This window comes from Epinephelus lanceolatus, chromosome 5 (assembly GCF_041903045.1).
Source record: "Epinephelus lanceolatus isolate andai-2023 chromosome 5, ASM4190304v1, whole genome shotgun sequence".
Classification (NCBI taxonomy): domain Eukaryota; kingdom Metazoa; phylum Chordata; class Actinopteri; order Perciformes; family Serranidae; genus Epinephelus; species Epinephelus lanceolatus.
The window spans coordinates 28,137,379-28,162,465 of record NC_135738.1 but is presented as its reverse complement, the minus strand read 5'-3'; the positions used below and the strand labels follow the sequence as shown (position 1 = coordinate 28,162,465).

General features: G+C 43.1%; 2 protein-coding genes across 3 annotated transcripts; one reads left to right on the top strand and one right to left on the bottom strand.

Moving 5' to 3' along the window:
* Positions 1-13,378: 13,378 nt before the first annotated feature.
* On the top strand, positions 13,379-16,679 carry rag2 (recombination activating gene 2). Its single transcript, XM_033635890.2, has 2 exons — positions 13,379-13,566; positions 14,629-16,679. Exon 2 carries the CDS (start codon positions 14,643-14,645, stop codon positions 16,242-16,244), a length of 1,602 nt encoding a protein of 533 aa, XP_033491781.1. The 5' UTR covers positions 13,379-13,566; positions 14,629-14,642; the 3' UTR covers positions 16,245-16,679.
* A 503-nt stretch (positions 16,680-17,182) lies between these two features.
* On the bottom strand, positions 17,183-24,197 carry rag1 (recombination activating 1). Of its 2 annotated transcripts, none has more exons than XM_033635746.2 (4): positions 24,021-24,197; positions 22,643-22,999; positions 21,423-22,555; positions 17,183-20,574 (listed from the first exon to the last, which is right to left on the bottom strand). In XM_033635746.2, exons 2-4 carry the CDS (start codon positions 22,975-22,977, stop codon positions 18,827-18,829), a joined length of 3,216 nt encoding a protein of 1,071 aa, XP_033491637.1. In that variant the 5' UTR covers positions 22,978-22,999; positions 24,021-24,197; the 3' UTR covers positions 17,183-18,826. The 2 variants fall into 2 exon arrangements, with proteins under 2 accessions (XP_033491637.1, XP_078024140.1); XM_078168014.1 differs by lacking the exon at positions 24,021-24,197 and adding an exon at positions 23,823-23,999.
* Between the last annotated feature and the right edge of the window lie 890 nt (positions 24,198-25,087).

The following is a 25,087-nucleotide window of genomic DNA, read 5'->3' as shown; positions in this document are numbered from 1 at the left end:
GACAGGAGGTTATAAACCTGACATGTGATGCTAATTGTAATCAGTAACAGACATGTGGGCATGTGCACATTCATCATTTTAAAGGAGCAGTGTGTATGATTTAGGGGGGTTTAGCGGAATGTAACAGTGAGGATTGCAGAGTGCAACCAGCTAAAAATTGTCCCAGTTAAAATTCATTCAGTGTTTATTGATCAGGAGGTTTTCACAGGGAGACGAATTATCGGCAGAGGTCCTGTCCTCTCTAAAACAAACACACCAATTGGTTAAAACAGGTTAAAAACACAGAATATAGTAGCTTCATGTTACAAATCAGTGTTTCTCTGACGCTAGCCCGGCAACTGTGAATGTGTGCTCACCTTTTTCTCATGAAGTTAATTTAATTTAGGCTCGAGAGCAGGGTCACGCCTCAACCACACCTCTAATTATCCGCCAAGCCTACTTATACCTGCTCTTTTTGTCTCAGATTTCTCGACCCACCCTCTCTTTCCCTTCCCTTCATCCATCATCCTCCCTACCTCATACCGACCAACATTCCTTCATCCTCTCTTCCCTTCTCCCCTCGTCGTTTTTTATTCAATCTGGTGCAAACCTCTGCCATGTCTCATTCTTGGTACCGTCTGGGGGGCCTGTAATCAGCTCGGGTGGGGGAAAAAAAGCCTGAGACGGAACGCCCCACACTGAGTCTCCCTCTGCCCGATCTTAAGTACATCCTCCCAGACCAACCTATTAGAAGACATCCCTCTTCCACCTTCACCCACTTCCCATCCATTCCCCAGTCCTCAACAACTAACACCTCCTGAAATGCAATTAAACATTTAAACAACATACTATTGTGGCACGGTCCTTGCTATTGAACAACATGTGTGCTCACTTTTATTCTGATATGGATGCACAGGAGGTTTTTTACCATGAGACCAATTATCTTCTAAGATAAAGCAGTTCATATTAGAAAGAGGGGCTGCTAACCATGGTGGCTGATGCAAAAACACTCCCAATGGCTCATTTTAAGGTAAGGAAAACACTTTCTTATTTGCAGATGATTATGCACTTAAGAAATTATACTTATTATATTCCCTTTCTGTCAATATATCCCCCCACAATCTACACACTGAAGCTTTAAATGTGTTATTATGTGTAGTGTTTGCTCTTGAAGAAGATATTGCCTTGAAATTTTTCAAAAATACTTGAGTTGTTGTGCCGGTGGAGAAGGGAATCAATAGACTGACCGCCAGTGAGGTTTTAGCAGCTGCAGTAAAAGGTTCGGAGAGAAAGCTGAACCACGAAGCACAGTTCTCTCATCAGCACTGCTCACCTGTGAATGAGATACAAGCAGCCGAAATACGGTTGCCTCGCAAGGTGGCCTGCCGTCCTGATTTGTGACAGGCGGAGGAGCTCAGTGAGGGGGTGGACCAGGAACTGCTTACTGCAGGGAGACACCTAAGAAAACACAGCAGTACATCTCCCCGCTGGAACACCTGGAGATCCCCAGAAAGTGCTGGAGGACATTAGCAGGGGGAAAAGGACACTTGGGCTGCTGTGCTTAGATTGATGGATGGATAGATGCATGGGTGGATTGTGCCATGATAAGCTCCGAGTATATATGCGCCTTTTCACCTTGAAGTATGAAGTGTATTGTTAGTCTCCCTTGTCACTCCTCTTGATGAGCTGTCTACCTTAAAAATGGCTTCCGTGCTGCTGTATCGAGACACTGCAGACGGAAGCAGAGATGAGCACAGACACAGACAATACAATATCTAAAGCTCTGTCAAATTAAGTGTTGTTGCTCTTTATCTTTGCATCATTTAATGATCATCTGCATTTGATAACAACAAACAAGCTCAGTGCTCATCACACACAGAAAAACGCCCCAAAAATTGTCCTGAACATCAAACATGAGCCATTTTTGGCATGCACGCCATGCAAGCCCCCTCTGGACCGCAATATAATTTTAATCATTTAACATTTTCACGAGCCAGACTAGACAATCAGCTCCTGACATGTTCTAGTCTACAGTTAGCTGCACTGCATGTTTGACACCCACAACCGCGGATGGGGATGTGCTAAATTGACAGGGGGGAGGAACTGACAGGAATTAACGGTGTTAGGGAGGAGGGAAACGTGTCTAACTCTGACATGCAAGTCTGTGTGTTGTAGTGTCATGGGGCATCCCTTCTATCAGCGCTGTTTGTCGTCCACCGTGTCGCACTAAATGGAATATCATTGTTCTGGAAGCTTATTTTTATCTCTACACGTCACCCATCTGTGTCTGTCAGCATGAGCCATCATTGGGTTGATATAACCTCAGAAGTTCTCCCCTCCAAAGAATCATAATTTAAAGGTCCACTGTGTAGGATTTAGGGGGATAAACTAGCAGTAATGGAATATAAAATAATAAGTATGTTTAGTCACCTGAAGATAAGAATTGTTGTGTTTTCGTTACCTTAGAGTGAGCTGTTTTATCTACATAAGGAACGAGTCGTCGTCCATGGAGCCTAACATTTTGCACCACCAGGTTTCATCAGTAGACCAGAATGGACAAACCGAACAGTGACTCTCGATAGGGCCGTAGTCAGCAGTCCCTCCATGATGAACCAAACAGCTATGGAAAACCACAGATTTTTAACGTGTAACTGCTTTACCTAGTGTTTTTACCGGTTTAAATCACAGTTTGTTTCAGTTTGTTTTGGAGAGGAAGAGACTTCTGCGGATAATTCAACACCCATTAAAAACCTCCTGAACATCTGGATCTTAAGTTATCAAAGAAAAAAGTAAGCACACATTAGCAGGTGCACGGTTTGCTCCCTAACAACATCGGAGAAGCACTGATTTGTAACGTGAAACTGCTTTATTCCGTGTGGGGAAGAGACCTCCGTAGATAAGTCAACTCCCGGTTAAAATCTTCTAAACAATGGGCACTGGAGGAATTTAGTGATGGGCAAAGCAGTTCTTTAGATGTTACTGAATCACTAGAATCAGTTCATTAAAAAGATTCTTTCAAAAGATTTGTTCACCGAATCGTTCAGCGCTTGGCAGGAGGAGCCCTGACTATGTACTGCGTAGTCCGACTCACTGAACTGATACACGGCTGAGCTGCTGCTGCGTCTGCCCTGCACTGGTGAGTCTCATTACTGGCCAGCCTAACGTTTTAAGTTTGTTTATCTGGAAACTAAGTCTGTTAAAACAATGGGGAGGTGTGTGATTGTGTTCATGTGGCTTGACTCATGGCTACATTAGCCCTTAGCTTGGAGAAAAACGGTCCCTATGAAAGTGTATCGCTGAGAAGAAATGATTTGAATCACTCAGGGATCGGGGTTACGTCGTTCACCGAGTAATTCCTTCACCCAGTGTTTTGTTCACCCAGTGATTCGTTTACCCAGTGATTCGTCCCTCCCTGCACCCTGGCTGCCTCACGACTCGCGAGTGATCCATCGTTTGCACGGACCAAATCGGCAGTTCCACTCCCGGCCTGCACGCTCGCTGCTGAACTCAACTGAACTGAGAAATGAACGAATCAGATTTGTTCTTTTGAACAATTCAATTCACGAACCACACAACACTAGAGGAATTCTAACCAGGAGAAGTTTCAGCTGGTTGCAATCTGCAGTCCTCACTGCTAGAGGCTGCTAAATTCTACACACTGCTCCTTGCAATGTATATTCATTTTGTCCATTTATATGTTGTTGTGTCAGTGTCAAAAAGTTGCTTTAAAAATGTCTGTGTCTTGTGGAATTGTTCTCAGCTTTTGCTTTATGTTATTGAACTAAAACACACCTTTTTAAACTTGGCCTAAATCTCTCCAAATAATCCCGACAGGCTGATTCATCCAGATGCCAAATGCTGAGCAGTCATTGATCGTGCAGTAGAGGCAATTACAGGCCGCTCAGTGTCAAAGAGACACAGCCACTTTCCAGAACGCCTCCTTTCACTCTGATTTTACGCTTACAGCAGCATATTTATAATTACACATGCTAATCAAGGTGGGAGTTCACAGTAAGCCGTTCCTTTATGTCAGCATCTCTGAGTGGCAACAGAGAGTCAACAGCCAAATCGCTTCTGTACCATTTGGCAGAGATTACGGAGACGACCCCCCAGTACTCCACAATCCTCACCTGCCACTCTGCCATGTCAGATAGTCAACATCAAGTAAAACACACGCTGATGACTGAGCAGGTATATTATGCAGAACATGTATGAGCTAAACACACTCACAGTGAGTGAATACTGCCTGGCTTTTAAGTCGTTTATCAAGGTTAGAGCTTTGTAATGGAAGATGTGCTGAATATAAAAAACAGGTAGCGCTGTACCTTCAACACTAACAGCAGGGCAGCTACGTGTACTGCATGTTGATTATGCATGAAAATGGTAATACAGACTATTTAAAAGGAAATGACTTCCTTAATCACACATAATGTGCATTTAATATTACCTATATCCTATTAAATTAAAAGTTGACACATATATGCCTTTCGCAGGCGCACCAAGAGGCGGCTGCATATACTTCCATGGATTAAGAAGTATTTGACTTTTATTGAGTTTTCCATTCTTTTATTGTATAAACTGTTAAAACTCATTGAATGTAATTTACTGTCAGAGCCTCGATTAAAAGAACCATTCTCCGTGAAATGGCATTGTGGCCGTCTGAAAACCTCATATCAATACAGCATGGTGAAAGTCTACCTCTCTAATGCCAGCGTAATCAGGAAAAAAATTAGGATAAATTGATAATAATGAAGATCCATACGCGCAATTAAACAACCTTATTGTCAAATAACAAGAATGTTATTGCCATGCTCTTCACAAAGAACACCTCCCTTAATATGCCTGAATGCTGGCAAGATATATGTTTAAGTTTTGAGTGTTTGAGCTGTTATACAGGTCAAAAAATAACCTCAGCAACAATAGGCCTGATTAAAAGTGCGACCTGATGGTGGATCTAGATGAAATGTCAGCTCATCTTGTGGGGACCAAGAATGTCTGTAACAAACATTATGTCAACTAATTAATTTGTAGTTGTGTCCTTGGCGAATGTAGGTGCAATTTTATAACCCGTATCAATATGTTTCATGAGAGCAGTGAGAGTGAAAACAGAGTCCCAGGCTGTAAACCTAATTCCACTGTTATTCCAAATGTGACAATATTCAGAATTTGACACGTCATGTAAACAGCATATTCTGTTAATATTCCAAGTGGGCTGCCCATGACAGGCACTTCGAGCGGTTGGGGGGGTTCGGTGCCTTGCACAGGGGCACCTCGGCAGTGCCCAGGAGGTGAACTGGCACCGCTCTAGCTACTGCCGCCTATTAGTGTTTCTGGATAATTATTTTGAAATGTATACATCACATTTGGAATATGCAAGTTAATTGGAGGGGTTGTACAGTTTGTGCCACATGGCCTCTTGCTTGTTTGGTCAGCTCTGTGAGTTGTCCACAAACCAGCTAACCAACAGTTTGCAAGGCTAGTGTAGAGGTGCATGTGTAAAAGAAAAGCTTTCTTGTTGGGTGGAGAAACACACACACACACACCTGCTTTCAAACATTATGAAAGAAACCACTGATTTTTCCCTACTTTGATGTGATAAGCATCATGTAAATCAGAGTACGCATGGCTGCATGGAAACAGGAGTATTAGTAGAATATTCATTTCCATTAGCCATGTAAAGATCAGTAGGAATATTGTCTTTTTGTAAGACATGTTAACGTAGCCGATGAGCTGAGAGATGCTAAAATGCTCCATAGATTAAGGGGCAATGCAAAGGTGGGTGATACTTTTTGTGGGTTTGTCACGATGAGGGACACCTTTCAAGTTACTCCTGGTCGTTTAATCCATTATTAGTATAAAAATATGGATTTCTGCAGGTTTAAAAGAATATGTGGTAGCTATAGAATAAGGCCCTGATCACACAGAAATCAGCTGGAGGCGGAGCTGGAGGCGGATTTTTGTGGTTGTTTTTAATGAGAATGAAGCTTTTTGCTTGCTTGCTATGCACCTGGCATTTCCGTGCTCTAGGCACCTGGCATTTTTGCCGGAGAGCTCGGAACTCCTTGAGTTAAAAAAAAACTCCAACTCAGAGCAGAAAAGCGCCCCACGTCATTTCCACTGTCCCTTTGGATGATCAGGTTGGCCTTCTGTGGCGGTCACAACAACAAGTTTACAGTCGGTAAACAATGCAGGAGAAACTGGTGGTGCTGAGTCACTTGGCAGGACCAATGGACTCCCTGTAGTCAGTATTTATTTTTGTTATGCAAGGCCCAACGATAGACAGCAGGTTGTCAAACTGCTCCTGAGTCATCCTGGAAATGGCCAGCTTCGAGGGGAAGCTCAGGGACTGAGTGGTTGTGCTCCCTGTGATCCAGCCTTTTCTTTAGGGTCTCATGTACCCACACACAGATCTCTGTTTCCCTGTGCCCAACAAACTATTTGCTGACCCACCCTCAACCAGAGCTACAGCAAGTACCCTCTACATGTCCATTTTAGGAACTAGCTACTAATTACTGTGAAATATAATAATTAATAATAATAATAATAATAATAATAATAATAATAACGACAATAATATAAACGGTACATTGATTACACAGGGAGGTTAAGGTAAGGAGGTGATGGGGTGGTTGCCTGGCAACAATAAAAAGGCACCGCAAGCTTTTTTTTTTTTTTTTTTATTAGTGGCATTCAGTCTTTAAAAAAGTGTGGTGTGCCTTGCATTTTGTAACCTGCAAAACACTTTATTTGTGATCAGGGCCTGAGCCAGTTTTCAAACAGAAGGAGCCGTTTTTATTCCACCAGTTTCAAAAGCTCCATATACTTAATGTCAGACTGCGCCCACTACACCTCAGAAAATATTCAACAAAAAATAAAGAAACATATATTCCTATTCCTGACATAAAAACGGTGTATTATCCTCCAAATGCATCTTATGAATTATGTCGAAATGATTCGCTCAATAAATAGCAGCTATATTAAACCATGTAAATAATACCTGGTGCAGAATCAGGTCCTCCAGCCTCACCTCCAGCACTGTAGCATTCACTCCCACAGCTGCTACCTGTCAAACCAGCAGTGCCATCATTCATTACAATAAGATAATAAGACACTCAGTGAAAGAGAGCTCTATGAGAGATCTTTCATCACGCTCTTATCGTACAGTGTACAGTGTCTAGCAGCCCATAAAATTTAATCATGATGATCAAGTGGTGTTATTGACTGTAGCTGTAACATGCAGTGTCCGATGTGTTTGGACAGTCGAGAGCCTCTCATGCTGAACAGTGTTTTATGCTAAGGGATCTTGTGCTCACTCAACTGCCATTTAATCTTAAAAAATAATCAACGGCGTGATTAATTGGAAACCAAATATGGGATCCTATCTGGGACCATCAGTTTCACTGTGCAGTTCACTGATGTATGGTATCGATTGCAACGGGGAGCCCTCTAATCAGAATCATGGTAAAATCAATAGCTGGCATTGCCTGAGGTCCTGTTCATGCTTCAGTGTACGCATCTGAAGTAAACTCCCCTGCGCTGAAACAGTCCGGCCATTTGCTTAAAGAAAATCGAGACTCACTGCAATAGGGAGGACTGCAGAGATAAACTGGAGGAGACAGACAGAGATAAAGGAGGAAAGCACTGAGACAGGTGAAGGGGGAGGGGTTATTCAACGAGGGGATTCAGTTTGATTGAAAACTGTTCTGCAGGTTTTCTTACTCAAAGCTTCAATCCATCAAGCTTCCAGGGTGCAGCGGAGGATCAACAAGCCACTGACCTCGACCTAATCCACAGGCGAGATCCAGCCGCCGAGCTGTCCCGCTGTTGTCATGTCTCGCTCCTCCTGTGCTCTGACCGCTCTGTTCCTCCTCTGTCTCTTGATCCCTCCATCTCCCTCAGGAGCGAGTCAAGTTGCAGGGCCACCGTCGTGTGTCTGCTCACCGCATTCCCTGTTGGGAGAAGTGATAGGCAGGGTGAGGGCAGATCTGAGCTTATCAGCTTAAAACCTGGCTTTAGGTTGCCTGTTCAACATATAACAGTTACAACCCATGAACTGTGACACTGTCCTGAAGACAGCTACAGTAAATGAAGCAGACCCCAGAAGAGCTCAGAGGAGCCGCAGAAAGACTCCAGGGTTTCCACCAGCATCTGGTCTGGTGCCAGGGTATCTGAAGCAGTCTGTGCACCCCTGGCATCCTGCCACAGCAAGGCACCCTGCCACAGCAAGACAACCAAACCTTGCTGCTCACCTACACAGAGAGAGGACAACAGAGGAGAAACACATTCAGTGGAGCAAATCCAAGAACAATAGGGACGAGATGAAAGAAGAGGGATTTGGAGCAAAGGAACATTCAGCATGGAAGAGGCACTGTGAATGCAACAACCCTATTTCATACAAAATTCCCTTATATCCTGGTGATTTGTTTTGCCAAATATGTTTTTGAGGAAACGCAAGCTACACAGGTTGCCTTAATTGGCAGCACTTTCTCCCATCCAGGAAGTCAGACAGAAAAAATGTGATGAGAGCTGTTCGTGGGCTTACAATGCACGTGTGAGGCACAGCACATAAACGTAAGAGCTTAAGATTTGTGTAGTGTCCCACATGTTAGCTGTACGCTACTAAAACACTTAAGGTTAGACTTATACATTAAAAAGGTCAATACATTCCATCTCATGCCTGAAGTCAGGGTAAAGCAAAACCAGTGAATTCAGTCCAAACACATTACACATGTTAAAATATATTTGCTGAAAACATGCCAAAAGGCTGTAAACTGTGTAGTACTGAATTATGGTATTAGAGCATTCACCATTTTTGTGAAATCATAACCCATCCCCTACTATGAACTAACATTAGAGCACAGAGTATGTCATTACAGTCAGTCCCTTATGTGTGAGCTGTGAGATTGCTAAGTTCCACAAGCTCTATTAGCTCTTTCAGTATAATATATACATGAGTAAACATCTTTTTTTTAATGCCGAATTGGCTACTTGGCCCACCGGCAATTTCTGTTCACTGCTATGAGTATGTGCTTTGTGCTAACGTTAGCTGCTGTTAGCTGCTGAACGAGAATCTGGCGGCTTGTGCTTTGGCTCAGCGCCTTCAGCAAACACACCCCAGTCCACTCAGAGTGTTCTGATTGGTCATTGTTTCGCAGTCTTTCATCATCTTCAACCTAGTCTCATTACAAAGTCTTTCAATACCAGCACTTGGGCAGTTACTTCCACATTAGACACAGACAAAAAAAGCCGTCCTTTCACGTCAGAATGGTACGTGGTCGGTCGCCGTTATTAGCATAACTGACAGCTTGGGGGGAAACACAGCCAGACCATAGAGTAAGTTAAGAGAGCAAAAATTGTAAGTAGAGTGGGCGGGAGGAATGGTGGATGGGTCCAACAATCACGGACTTTCACCTGGGAGACTGGTGTTTGCTTCCTGTCTTAATGTAAAGCCAAACCCTGATCATTTTTCTAAACCTAACCACATGCTTTTGTTGTTTGTTGAAGGAACAAAAACATTAATTCATGGTATTGTATCGATGTAGTACATTTATTTTGAAAGAGACCCTATGCAAACTGTGCATTTCCTGTAAAAACGGAAGTGCATTTCGATAGGATACAATGCATGTAACAGGCTGAAGTTGACACGTGTCCCAGAGTGTCAACAACAGATGCACCCCGGCTACCTTGCACATCATATGTCGATGTGGAAAGTCCATGACCAAATGTCAATATGTGACAAGTTCGGAATGAGAATGTATTGATATATGGATGTCTCTACACCACCACTGCAGCAGTACAATGACTGTAACAAAGAGTGTTGAACTTTCTACCATGAAAACTCGCCAATAAAAGCTTCTAAACTAAAATCCTCACAACTAAGACATGTTCCAGCAGGAATACGATCGGACATAGGGGAGAAAATCAACAACAGCAGCAACCAAGTTTACAGATTTCCCTGTAGTTAGCACGTAGCTTCATGTGGCAGTGTAGGCTACATAATGTAAACATTTGCAATAGCGTGCCTGAAGCAGATGATCATATAAAGAAATCCGACACACTATGATGTCATACTATAGCTGGAGCAGACAAAAAAAACGTTCATAGGGATTACTTAAACATGCATTTACCTCATTTTTTGAAAATTCAGCCACATTTATTCTTTGTTGTAACACTATTAGTCACAAATATGGAAAGGCATGATAGGTCCCCTTTAAAGATGTAGGCCATAAAACTAAAACAAAACCTTTAAGACACTGAAACGCTCCACAGAGCTCAGTGGAGCTGTAGAGTCAGGTGGTTATTATCTGTGGCTTTGTGACTCATTTCACATTACATGTACATTTTGCCCATTGCTAATACAGCAGAAGTGTGTGAACATGTTTCAGAGACAGGGTTGAGATTCAAATGAGTGTTGCGGGGTGAAAACAATACAAATGTAAAAACTGAACTGTGGTATAACAGGTCACCCATCACCAGAAGATAACCACTGTACCGCAGCAATGTTAACCAGAGTGAGGTGGAATTGCCGCACTGGCACTCAGTACCAATCACCACAAGGGGAGCAATTACCGTAACATTAAATAGTGATAAACACCACTGCACAATGATCGTCAGAACATCAGAGCTGTCACCGCGCCATCCGTCAAAACCGCGCTTCAGGGTAGCAACAGTCAGGTAGTGATACATTACAAGGGACAGAAACAGGTGCTACCATAGATTCTAATTACTTTGTTCTATCAATTATGTACAAATCCTTGCATGGCCTGGGGTCTGCCACACAGTGCTGTGCCTCCTACTCACTCTCTGCACCATCCCAGCTGTGGCTACATAGCAGGCAGTACTTTTCAACAGTGCTTTGTGCGGATGCCTTGAGGTGACTAGAGAGGTTTATTTTTCCAAGGCTGAATTCATACGGATGGAGCAGTTCTCAAAAAAAATAAAGAGGAAGAAAAAAACATTCTGCATATCCCACTGACATCTGAATTCATGCGTTATATCCTCTCTAGTAACAGGAGTAAATTCTTTTCTCTTCCACTCAGCCCTGTAAGCATCAGTTTAGACACACAGGTGCTCTGCTGTTTTGTGTTTTCAAGCTGTAACGGTCTTCCAGGCACTTGTGGTTTCTGCCTTTGTTTTGCACACTCCTCAAGTTTTCTCTCAGCCGCTCAGTGCACAAAAACATTATGCTAATGAGGGGGTAGACATCTGCTTCCAGCTCAATTTTTCTCTAGGTGTTTGGGCATGTGTGTGTCACTCATATAGGGGATCGGCTTTTACCTACAGTAGGTCAGATCTTTAGAGGCGTGTGTGCACAAACAAATTTCAGACTTGTGTATTCATCATTGTTGAAGAATGATGTTGCTTTTACCCCTTCCCTCATGATACCGCATCATAGTATGATAATACATCAGGTTCAGTGTACTGTGTGAATTAATGACTCACACTCCCGGTACAGCGTGTCATTCAGCGCTGAAAGAGGGTGTTTATGTGTAAGGCAGGTTGCAACTAAGAGTCATGTTTGTTAAAATGTGTATTTTCAGCGAGCTATAAGAGCAAGTCTGACAGCGTTTAAAGGATCAGATCATTTTAGATGCCAGAAATAAGTAAAAGCATGAGGAAATAGGAGGCTTAATCTGAAGGAAAAGAACAGGAGAAATAAAGGGAAAGGAGACGCATCAGATACAAAAACAAAGCTTTTAATTAACGCTGCAGTAACCAAGCTGAAAATGTGAATCTAGGCCTTGGAACAGTAAATTCTGAACTATACGAAACAAGTGCTGCATTTAAAAGGATGCATTGTTTCTCATGGTGCAGTGCTTCAGTAAATTCTTCTGTTTTCACCTTTGAAAAGGCTGCTCTTAACTAATATACAAAACATTTCTAAAGACGAGTGGAGGGTCAGTGTAAGCTGCCTCATAATTAACTTAAGAGTACAAGTTTGATTATGTCCTGTAATCAGCTTTAAAAAGATTGACTGAATTAGGAGCCCTATAGCCTTGGTGAATAAACCAGAAAATTATTATAATCATCTACATAAAGTTAATTACTTGAGTATTTTGCTATTACAAAATGGTTTGGCCACAGGTAATAAATAATGGGATTTCAAGTCATTTTAGATGTTCAATTTTCATATTAATGTTGGAGGCATATTAATAAACCTGAAGTGTGGCTAAATGGTTGTGTGCATCTTCTTCAGTTTAAACAATAATTAAGATAAAATGGTTGAATATGAGCATTTTTCAAAGACAGTGAATGTGTGTCATTTTTTTCAGGATTAACTATAAGAAAACTGACAGACTATGATGGATAAGTTTGTCTGATAGACTTTGTTTCATAGAGAGCATGCACAAATGATTTACATCAGAGGTGTGTCTTGTTGTCTACAGGTCTTGAAGAGTCTTAGATTGTTTTAAATTTCGATTCGATGGGATTTCTCCAGCCTGACAGAAGCAATGACTGTTTACAATCACTGGACAGAAAAATAACTGCAGTATTTCTCTGAATATTGCAATAATAAATAAACATTTATGACATTAATTCATTCAGTCATTTTGTGTAACCGCTTATCCTGTTGGGGGTCGCGGGGAGCTGGAGTCTATCCCAGCTGATATTGGGCGAGAGGCAGGGTACACCTTGGTCAGGTCGCCAGACTAACACAGGGCTGACACATAGAGACAGACAACCATTCACGCTCAAATTCACACCTACTGCCAATTCACCAGTTAACCTAACTTGCATGTCTTTGGGTTGTGGGAGGAAGCCGGAGTACCCAGAGAAAACCCACACCGACACTGGGAGAACATGCAAACTCCACGCAGATGACATTTTGTTTTATTTTTACACATTAAGCTTAAAGTCACCCAATTCTCATTTTTCCTTACTGATCATTTTGAACTGACATCAGTGTGTTTACTTGGAAAGAGTACTCACACTAAGGTCTTAAAGAGTCTTAAATTTAACTTGGTTATGTCAATAAACACCCTGTGGTAATAAAAAAAGAACAAATGATGTTGAGCTAATTTAAAACATTTTGTCGTCATACATTTCCTTTACAATGTGGGTCATGTTTCCCAGCATGCTTGTTATCTGGCCTGTTATGGACATCAGCTTCATTAACCTATTTAGCCACTGTTTCACTACATTAAAGCCAGTTTTGGATGTGTTAAACACAGTTTATTCATCCAATGTAGAAATGCAATCTCCCTTTTTGTGTCTTGTTCAACTACTGAAGGGAAAAAAATGTATCTATACAGTTTTGAATTTCTTAAGGTCTTATGCAGGTTAACATTGTTCTTGTACAACAGACCAGGGGCTTTTGTAGCTTCCTCTGTATAACTGATATCCAGCAATAACTTTGAAGTGATACACTAAATGCATTCAGGCAGCACACCTGCCAGTGAGCAGCAGTCACACACTGTTAACCTCAAGATCTGGAAGTGTTTGTGAGTCAACGAAGCTTCACAAACTCTCTCGCTGTCTGCCTTTGTCAAAGTTTGGCTACATAAAGAGCCCTTTAGCTCCAACCTTGTGATTGTAAGAGTCACACTAAAGTGAGCTTGAGCACGGCATCCCGGCCCTGGCCGTAAGGTAAGCAAACTAAATATTATGCTTTTTAATTAAAGGAGGAATTAATAGTTCTCAGGCTTTTTATTTCAAGATTGTGCTGCTGTTACTTGTGTGGAGCCTGTGTTACCATCCTGTAAAAGTCTAACACTGCCGGGGTTGAAGTGACTCATACTGTCCACAGTGGTACAAATATTGCTGTTAAAGCCACTGAAATTGCATTATATTGTTATACAAGTCAGTTAAAGTAATGATGGCACAACAGCGTGACGCAGAATAAATTGTTGGGATGACTCTAAAAGATATATTAAGTCATTTGTTAAATTGAAAAATGAATGCAGTAATTTTGTTTTGATTCATCATCCTTTTAAAGGCAGAATCCACATCGCCAGTACGTAGCACAAAATAACGTCCACGCTGTGTGTCATTGTCCAGTAATTTCATAATGGTGCTGACCCCAGAAAAAGTGACCCATTTTTCCAGGAAAATCATGCTGAGTACTGTCACATTCCCAGAAAGTTACTGACTCAGTGAAGCAGCTCTTGGAAGTATTTGTTTGTGTCTCATGCTGCGTTTAAATACATCCTGTAAGGCTCTGGTTTAAAAACATTTAGATGAGGTTTTGTTTGCTGTTGGAAAAAGTAAAGGGACCCCATGAGGAGGTAATGTCTCTTTACTTATTTGAGTGTGTAATTATGTATTGTGGCTGATGTTTGACTGTAGGAATCAAAAAACAACAGCAGCATACATACAGCAAACAACATATTGTTAGAGTGGCAGTAAATTAACCTAGTATATTGTTAGTGTTGGTAGGTGTGTCGTGGTTTTTGTGCTCTCCATCCCCAAAATGTCACATCCTGGCAAAATGACTCCTATAAAATGTGTTGTTAGTAGTTGTTAGTATTGTATTTAATGTCATGTGTTTAATGTAATGACTGTTTATATGTTTTGGGGGTCTGGATCACATGGATTATGATCCTCCAGATGTTACTATCATAAACAGGAAGTCAAATTTAAACCCCCCTGTATGAAAACAATCAACAGCTGACTGACATATTATTGTGTTTGTGTGCTGTTTTGATGCAGGCACCTGCAGGAAAATGACCCTCCAGCCATTAACTGCAGTGAACTGTGCAGGCCTCGTACAGCCTGGCCTCTCTCTGCTGCAGCTGGATGGCGAGGCTCTCCTGTTTGGCCAGAAAGGTTGGCCCAAGCGCTCATGTCCAACGGGAGTGTTTGGGGTTCGGATCAAACGTGGCGAGATGAAGCTGAGGGCCATCTCTTTCTCTAATGAGTCGTGCTACCTTCCTCCGTTACGTTGCCCGGCTGTTTGCCGCCTCGACCCCTATGACGGGCTTCCAGAGAGTTACCTCATCCACGGCGGCCGCACTCCAAATAACGAGATCTCATCCAGCCTGTACCTGCTGACCGTTGATAGCCGCGGCTGCAATCGTAAACTGACCCTGTGCTGCAAAGAGAAAGAACTGGTGGGAGAAGTGCCGGGGGCCAGGTACGGCCACACAATGAGCATGATTCAGAGCCGGGGGAAGACAGCTTGTGTGTTGTTTGGGGGTCGATCATACATGCCAGCGGGAGAGCGCACCACAGAGAGCTGGAACAGCGTTATCGACTGTCCTCCTCGGGTGTTCCTGTTTGACTTACAGTTTGGTTGCTCCTCTGCGCACATTGTACCTGAGCTGTTCGATGGTCAGTCTTTCCATTTGGCCCTTGCTAGAGAAGACTGCGTCTACTTCCTTGGGGGTCATTCACTCACATCTGACTCCCGCCCCCCTCGACTCTTCCGCCTGCGTGTTGAGCTTCTGCAGGGAAGCCCATTGCTTTCCTGTGAGACTCTAGACACCGGCATATCCATCTCTAGCGCCATAATCACCCGCACAGGTCCCACTCACAGATACATCATCTTAGGTGGCTATCAGTCAGACTCTCAGAAGAGGATGGAGTGCAGCACTGTGATTCTCAATGAAAAAGGGATCCACATTGAGCCCCTGGATCCACCTAAGTGGACCCCAGATATCATCCACAGTCGCACTTGGTTTGGTGGCAGTGCTGGGGAGGGAAGCATCCTACTTGCTGTGCCTACTGAGGGAAGGCCGTCCCAAGCAGATATGCATTACTTTTATCAGGTCAGCTTCCAGACAGAGGGAGAAGCCAGAGAGGAAGAAGGAACCCAGGGCTGCAGCCAGGAGTCAACAGATTACGATGACTCCACTCCTCTGGAAGACTCTGAGGAGCTCTACTTCGGACGTGAGCCACACGAGCTGGAGGACAGCAGTGAGGGAGAAGAGGGTGCTTACAATGAGGACGATGAAGAGGATGAATCACAAACAGGCTACTGGATCAAATGCTGCCTGGGTTGTAATGTGGACCCCAACACGTGGGAGCCGTACTACTCCACTGAGCTCCACCGGCCAGCTATGATCTTCTGCTCCAGAGGTGAGGGGGGACACTGGGTCCATGCCCAGTGCATGGAACTGTCTGAAACGCTGCTGCTCAGGCTCTCTCAGGGCAGCAAGAAGTACTTCTGCCTGGACCACGGAGGCCTGCCGTACCAGGAGATGACCCCACCTCGACAGGTCATGCCTCTGAAGCGCACCCCCATGAAAGTTAAGGACAGGAAAACTCCTCCGACAATCAAAATGTCCCCCAGCAAAAAAAGCTTTTTCAGGAGGCTTTTTGACTGAATCGAGTTTACTGACCACGGTTTAAACTTCTGTGTGTAATAAGGATGTTTATATGCAATGAATAAACAACTGATAAAAGATACATAATATTCTGATCTGTACTCTGTGTGAAATTTTTGTGAAGGAAAAAAACAAACAATAAAATTGCAACCCTATATTTCCCGTCTAACATCTGTATATTTTCATTAAAAATTTAAGTCTATCCACAATGTTTCTATTTTGTGTTTTTACCAGCTATAAATCAGATTGTTGCAATTTTGTATTCTATTATGTGCCACAAGTTTAACTTCCAGACACTTTCTTTCATAGCCAGATGGAGCCGAACTCTTTTTTTTACAATTCTTTCCACAATTAAAATGATGGTTATCGAATGAAAAATGCCCAATAAACTGATCTGTACTTGACGAAATAAACAATAAACTGCCTCACATTCTGTTTTCAGACCTGTTTATTTCTAATGTGTTTTCCCCAAACATTTTATGTGACAGAAAATTTTGATATATCATTGTTTCTAGTTTGCATTTTTATCAGTTTTATATGCATTTGCAGTTATTTTGTATTCCATCGAGAACCACAGGGAAAATAAGAGGGTAAATCAACAGTTTGTAAAACTGGCTTTGAGGGCAAAATATACCTCAATTGTTTTTATGATTAAATGAATTATAATTGATAAATAATTATTGTACACTTCTGTAGTCAGTTACACCTGTAATTGAATCAAATTAAATCATGAATGTCTTTATAGTTGTATCTTTTTAAAGGGCTTTCACAGTCTTATATGAGACGGAAGTTATTTTTTATTTTAGTACCACAGTAAAAAAAAAAAAAACCAAGCAGTTATGAGTGCTGTCTTCCAGATTAAAATGTGCCTGAATCCTGAATTCTTCAATATTAAAATAAAACCAAATATATTTGCTCAATAAAAACAAACAAGGAGATCAAGTCAGTTTATATCTTTATTTATTCTTTGGAGGAAACAAGGACAAATAAAGTACAAATTCCTCTGTAAAGGTAACTCATCAGAAACATTGTAAGTTGTCTGCTTCAATGGAAATACAGCACAAATGTGTGAATACTGTGTAGTCTTTAAAATGTAAAAAGTAGTGGAGCCTCAGTGTAATACAGTACTAGTATGCAAAGTAAATGACATCTGAAACAGTTTGCCTGATATTTAGTGTAATATGGAAACAAAAAAATGTGGAAATACTCGCAGAAGAGTGAACAAGTGGAATTTCGTGAATCATCCATCATCCATTACTTTGGAGATGCAATTCATTATGGCAGAAAAACACAACAAATATGAGACAAGTTGCACTCTAAAACACGACAGTATTGTAGGAAAGTGACAACTATGGAATGAAATGTGAATATTTCACCGCTGTCATATGCTTAAACTTATGACAGTAAAATAAAATCAAACATTCAATCAAATAGGAAAACAAAATTGCCTGTCACAATTCAAAATGGCGAGGGCAGAGAAAAGACAATATAATCAATCAATCAAACAAATAAAGTTGCCAACAAATCAGTTTACATCCAGCCTCTCGAGCTCCCGCTCATCCCTCTCCTCTGTCAACCGTGGCAATGAAGAAATATCAGCAGGGAGAAAGAGCCAGGTTATATACAGAACTTAAGAAAAATCCCTGCCTGCTGGAGAGTCCATGGGGTATTAGGCTTCGTAATGGACCATACTGTATTTTTATGATATCAACAAAAAGGTCAGTATATGCTTTATTTTATGTGAAGAATTCGAATAAGTATCATCTATCCTCTACTGTGCAAAAACTAAAAGAGATAAAAATTGGTTCAAAGTGACCTGGCATCTATTCTGCCCCTCAGGGATCCCACGATAAAGCACTAAAGTAATCTTTTTCAGAGGGCACTCATGAAACAAAGAACATTTGGGTCTCTGTGATTGCATTTTGTTCCAGCTCAAATGATATATTAATACAGTGGCCACAAATGTGGTCTTTTTAACACAATTTCCCTCCATGACTTACAGCACTTTCATCTGTTTCCATAAATATCCGCTCTATATAAATTCATAAATGTGTCACATCCTTGCAATACAATAAACTGCGCCATATTTCACAGATGGTGAAGATAAAAAAAAAAGAAGAAGAACTTTCCTGCTAAGAGCAAGAGAAAAGAAACCTGCGTGTTGCTTCTCTATTCCTCTGCTGTCCCATCTTTGTGCTGGAGCAGTGCAGCAACAAAGCAAGGCAAAGTTAGATGTATATAAAAAGGCAATACAAATATAAAAATACTAAACAAGTGAAACACACATTTAAAAAAGATTATTTCTGTAAATGTTTGGAAATTACTCTATCTGAGTGCAAGAAATTGTTTTTTTTTTTTTTTTTTGTAAAGTCCAAACATAAAGGATGATGTTGGTTTAAATTTGCAAAATTCATTTAATCACAACAAAATACAAAAAAAAAAAAATGTAGAAAACTTGGCTTCAAGTCCATAAAATCCACTCCCTCATTATTCTAAATATCAGTGAATGGGTATATTTGTAAACAAGTCCATATCACTGATGGAGGCAATTCAAATATTACACACAACTATCTTGAGAAAAATCAAAAGTCATTATCTTCCAGAGACATGTCCTCATAATCCTGGCTCTCTATTGGGTCAATAGTAGCTTGCAGAGCTTTGGCAGAGTCCTTGTGAGCTTCCATAAACTTCTGCAAGCACTTTGAGGTGTAGAGCCAGTGGTGTTTCAACACGTCCTCAAGCTCAAATGCCTTTGACTGACGTGCGTTCATCTTCCGGAAGCGCCTGAACAGTTTGTTCGCCGACTCGTTCCCCTCGCTGGCCCAGGCTCCTATGGATCCTTCTCTCTCTATGATCTCAGGCACATGGGCCAGGGTCTTGTGCAGGTAATTGGTTATTTTACCGTTGTACCTGTATTTGAAGGTAGAGGAGAGAAGGTCGGCGAAGCGCTGGGAGTTAAAACTGTAGCGGCACAGCTGGTCGGGGCACTCCTTGGCAGGGCAGGTGGCGCGCCACACGGGTTTCATCTGGAGGTAGATCCTCATGAGCTCCCTCAGGGCCTCCCTCCTCTCCTCCGAGGGCACCAGCTCACACACCACCTCCACAGCCTCCTGGGTCATTAGCCTGCGGGCGTAGTTCCCATTCATCCTCATCACCGGTTTGAGCTTCAGCTTCTTCCTCAGCTGTTTATCTAGGGCTGCCCTCCAGCTGCGCCGCTCCTCCCGGCTGGGGTTGACCTTTTGGTACACCTCCCCTATCTCGTCCTGGAAGATTTTGTAGAACTCTGCCGCATTGCCGATGTCGCAGTGTAATGCATCCAGCGTGGGCTGGGTCTCCATGAAGGGCTTGGCAGAGACTCCTTTGACTCTGTCTCGCAGCTCATCTGCAGACTCAGAAAAAGGATTGGTTCTCCATATTTCATAACGGTCTAGGTTCTCGTCATGACTGCGAGTGATGGAGTGGAGCACCATGTTTTGGGAGGCCTCTGCCCGAGTGGAGTCACAAAGAGTGCAGACATAGGTGGACCCTGAGGCCTCGAGGCCCTCCATCTCGCGCACCATCTTCTCATCATATCCCGTGCCTCTGAAGTGAAAGCGGAAGGCGCGAGGGAGTCCGCCCACAGACAGGATGAGCCTGCTCTCTTTCATTGCATTACGCTCTGCAACTATAGGCCCCAGGACGGCTGTTAGTGTCTCGTGGTCTGACTCATCCACAAACATCAGGCAAAGGGGCTTACAGGACATCTCTGAGTTTGGCTTTGACTCAGTGAAGATGGTAACCTCTTTCTCCTGCTCGTCTGCCAGGACAGAGACAGACATAACAGTGAAAGAGAAACGCACAGCCTTCTCAGGAACAACTGGTCCTCCACCGTGCTTCTCGCTGACATCGCCCATGCCATCACAGGATTCCTTGATCATGACACTGAAGCCTGAGGTGCAAGTACTGTCTTCCATCCCACACTCTCTCAGCCCGTCCATGATGTCCTCCTCCAGATCCTTTAATGCTGACACCAGTGCCACATCATAGCGAAACCGTCGAGTGATGGTGTCAGCTGGGATGTCATCCACCGAGGAAGCCCATCCAGAGAGCCCATTAATAATGCCAACATTGCACAATGTGGACACATTTTTGAGAGCCGGCTGCCATTCAAACTGGTGAAAGCCAGGGAGAAGCTCCTTCTCTGCGGCTCGCAGGGTGTGCAGGGGCTGAAAGATCTGGCGGCCGCTGGTGGCTTTGACAGTCCGGTACATCTTGTGATACTGGCTGCAGCTCAGGAAAGTGTTGACCCGAATGGCCAAGCACACAGCAGGATGCAACCCAAAGCCTCTGCCTGCAGAGCGAGAGAAAATGAAAAGAGAAAGTTTATAAGAGAGAGACAGAAAGAGGCAAAGTAAAAAAATAGAAAAAAAGAAGGCGAGAGGAAAGGATTTAGACATGAAGAGAATTATTTAACACCAAGCTGTGGAAGCCCATTTCTAGTGCTTTGAAAAGAACTGCAGTATCTAACATTTCCTCATTTGATATCCCGCATTTGGAGTCATTTATACTATGAGACAGAGAAAATTGCGAATTTAACACCCAAATGTGAATGTATCATTGTCAAAAGCCCACAAGCCCATGATTACAAAATCCAATATTTCCTAATTTCCAAATGTTATAAGGGGACAGAGGGTGAATCAGTGAAGCTGGCAAAAGTGATGTATTGGCTGCAGATGAAAACAGACACCAGCTGGCTTCTATTCCCCAGAGAGGAGGATGGTGCTGTCTGTGTAATTTGCAGATACAAGAGCTGCTGATGTTGTTTTGATTCTAACAGCCCCTTCACAAGAGTTGTTATTGTGCATTAAAGGGAGTGTGAGACTGAGAGACTGACGGACAAGCAGGCAGGGAGTGAGTGTGGGGGAGAAGCAGGGAGGGGCTGAGCGTGCAACAGCGGCGGTTCAATAAAAAGGGATGGACAATAATGAAATGCTTTTCAATCAAAATCATAGGAAAACTTTCTTCTCTCTCTTCAATAGTGAACTTTTCAACTCATTGTTATTTATGAGTATTCCTCAGAGATAGGCAGAAATATTAATGAGCAAACACTATCATAATTTTCATTTGTTTGTTGTCCCTTATTCTTGGCTGCGGAGGATTATGTGTTGATTGAACAAAAGCCTTATAATAGCCTCTTACCTTGCATCAAGGCCTCCAGCTCGTCCGCCTGCCGGTGCTCATTCGCAGACCTCAGCGAGAGCAGAAACAGAGTCTGACACACAGACTTGAGGTCGCCACCTTCCTCTCTGTCTGCAAACGCCTTCAGCTGGTTCTTCATATCCCTGAGCCGATGCTTCTGGGCACGGCGGGTTAGCGATAGCAGGTGCTGACGGGGTCTTCCCCCTTTATTGGCTAGCAGGTAGTTGTCAAGGTCTGATGACTGCTGCTTTGTGTCCTGCTCACCCAGCTCATGGCCCAGACAATGAGTTTTAAATGAGTCTAGCCTTACCTGCTTGCCACAGCCGCTCTTGGGGCAGAGCAGAGGCAGGGAATGTAGGGCTGATAAGAAGGCTTTGGCAGGCAGACTGAGATCATCAGGGGTGCAGGACAAGTTGCAGGCCGGGCAGTGAGGTCCCAGGACGTGGATGTATTTTATAATGCAGCTGCGGCAGAAGAGGTGCCCACAGGGGGACTGGACTGGATCAGAGAGCAGGTGGTCACACACCAGGCAGGTGAAAGAAAAGAGGAAGTCAACAGGGAGCTTCTCAGAGATCAGCTTGGTATTCAGGTGGTCTTTCTGGCAGTGGGTGATGTTCCTCACCCATTGCTCTCTCTGGATGGTAGGTTTTCTCCACCCCCTGAGCACAGGACCATGATAATAGTCGGCGAATTGTCTCAGAGCCCTCCTCTCACCACCCGCAGTGCTGTCGCCGTGGTCTCTCCTGCTTCTTTTTCCCAAACTCTGGGCTCTGGGAATGGCTAACCTCCTCTTCCTCCCAGTCCGCTTGAATGAAGGTTTTTTGGGGGAGCAAAGGTGGCAGGGGGAAGAGTGGGGATTCCACTCAGGGACACTTGTTTTGGAGAAGCTGCAGACGCCTCCTCCTCGTATGGCAATCACCCAGCAGCGATGGCAGAAGGACAGAGGGTGGACGGATTCTATGTCTTCTGTCACATCCACTTTGAAGACTTTGAGGATGATCTCTGGCCAGCTGAGGAACTTGCAGTTCATTTTACGCAGGGCGCTTTTGGTGACCTCATCCAGATCCCCTTGAACATCGTGCACAGGTCCTTTGACTTTTCTCAGGACCTTTCCACAGAGACGACACAAGCCCCTTCACAGAGGAAAGAAAATGTGAAATTCCTAAAAACAAATGCATGTAATAAAGTGAAGGTCATAGAGCATAGTGACATGTTTTTACCTGAGGTGGTTCATGTGGGTCTCCATTTCCTGTAGCTTCATATCTATCCTGTGGCCAAGGCCCTCCACATTTTCCTTGGTTTTTCCCCCTAGGCACAATTTCATAACACTCCCTGGACCCGCACCATTATCTAAGTCTATATTTGGAGCTGCAGGAGGTGAGATCCCTAACAAGGCTCCATCCTCAGGCTGTGTCTCACTGGGCAGAGGGGCCTTCTCCATGGACTTCACCCTAAACAGTTTAAATTTCCACTGAGAGTACTTAGAGTGGGGATGGTGGAGCTCAGCCGGCATGGAGGATCTGGGGCCATCTGTCTCTGGGCTCTCCTCCGCCATGATGCGATTTAGACGTCAGACCCTGGAGAGGCGAGGCGAGGAGAGGAGAGGAGAGCTTAGTTTGATGTATCACAAAAGTTATGAGAATAATTTCAGCTGTCCATGAGATACATAGCTGTGGATGCCAGAGAAAAGATTTGAAGGTTCAAATGCTCAGATATCACCAGTGCATTCTCAACATTGATCCCATGACACAATCTAACAGCTTTACTTGATTCCTGTTGAATTCATACACCAAGTAGCCTGAAATCCCACTGAACAGAGAGCAGCGAGCCCGGACCTGCAGTGCTGTATTATACCATAAGTGGCATTTAGATCTTGTGTAAAATGCATGAGACAAGCATTGGGGGATCGATACAGCACAAAAATCTTCATTTCTCTCATCTCCAATCCCATCGCTCAGGGAGCCGTTGTGACTTTTTTCCTTTGACACAGCGAGTTTGCTAAATGGGCAACCTTATCCCTGCAAGGCTGTCAATCATTTATATTAGTCATTTTCTTGGCTGGAGAGAGAATTGGAGCCCCCGGAGCCTCCGCCTGGCATTTAAAATGCAGGGGGGAAAGAGCTCAGAGATACAGGAAACTTATTTCATAAAACATATATATTGACCAAAGAGGAGGGGAAAGAAAACAAGAACCCATCATATTGAATAAAGATCATAAAGAATTATTCCAAACACAACACTATTCAATTTAAGAGTCATATTTCAGCAGCCAAGTGCTCTTATGATGTAGTACAGGTAAGATCAATAATACTGCTGCACTGACAGACCTTATTTCATCTCCTCCCACACTATCTAAGTTCCATGACAAGTTCAGACAATAAAGCAGTCAAACAATCTTACCATTGTACGACTATAGCGCACACTCTCTAGAGTCTTCCATCTATCCATCTTTCAGTCTCCTCGCTACGTTTTCTCCCTGGGCAGCTCGAATCTGGCAGTGCTCCTTCATTTCCTGGCTCTCAGTGTACTTGACATGTTGAACTCTCCTTTGAGACAAACAGCTGAGCCTGTATGCATGTGTGTCAGCTGGGCTCTTACCTTGTTTTTTTCGGTCTCAGCTGTGCATCAGCTCCCCTGGGGGTCCTCTCCGCATGGGAGCACAAGGGAAGCCCTGGAGCCAAGGGCCCTACACACTACATACACTGTCTATGTTAGAGTCTGTCTCAGCTTGGAGCATCTGTTACCAGGAGTTGTGGCTTCATACAGAGGGATTGCTCCTGCCTTGCTCCTTGTGTCTTGTATTTATACCCTTCCTTTGATGGGATCCCAACAGTCATCTCCTGACACCTGATGCAAGCAGCTGATTTCAGAGAAAAAACAAGGTCAACCCCAAAGCACAGTTGCAAACATGTGTACGTACAGAATCCAACAGCATACCCCAAACAAGCAACTTTTAACCACACCATAGTGATCCTCAGCTGGAAACACTTCTATGTCACCTTTATCTCTCCTTTCTCATATCCATCTGCAGGCTCACCTCATCCAGGTGGCCTCTCTCTGACAGAATGAGAGATACTGTTACTTATGAAGCAGCTACCAGTGCAGTGGCACAACTGACAATAGAATAAATGCATTTGCTTGTCCCACAGACAAATAAAAAATCCAATAAACATTCTATCGACAATATCTTTTAAATAGTGGCATTACAAATTTAGGACTTGATCAGACTTTTAAACACAGACATGAAAAACACATGGAGAAGCTGTTACAAGTTAGTAGAGTAGCAACTAGTAAAAGCTGAAGACTTTGTTTTTTTTTGTTTGTGTGACTGTCAGATGTTTTTAAGTGTTCAACTCAAAGGTTGCTAATGAGGTTATATTTTGGGGGCAGCGTTAAGCAAATGTGCTGGCTGTTTCTAGGATATTTTTTTTCTCTGGGTGCTGACGGGGAGCTTGACTAATACATTCTAAGAAAATAGTCAACCTTCATGACTCCAGAGTTATTTTATAATTAGGTTCTCTTTTTTTTCCAATAAAAGCAGATATGCTACACAGCACTTTTGATATTAAAATAGTTTTTTGCTGAATTTGGCAAAAGACTATTCAACAAAATAGCTGTTAGCCTATTAGAAGTGACCACAAGGTAAGTGACATCTTTCACATGCA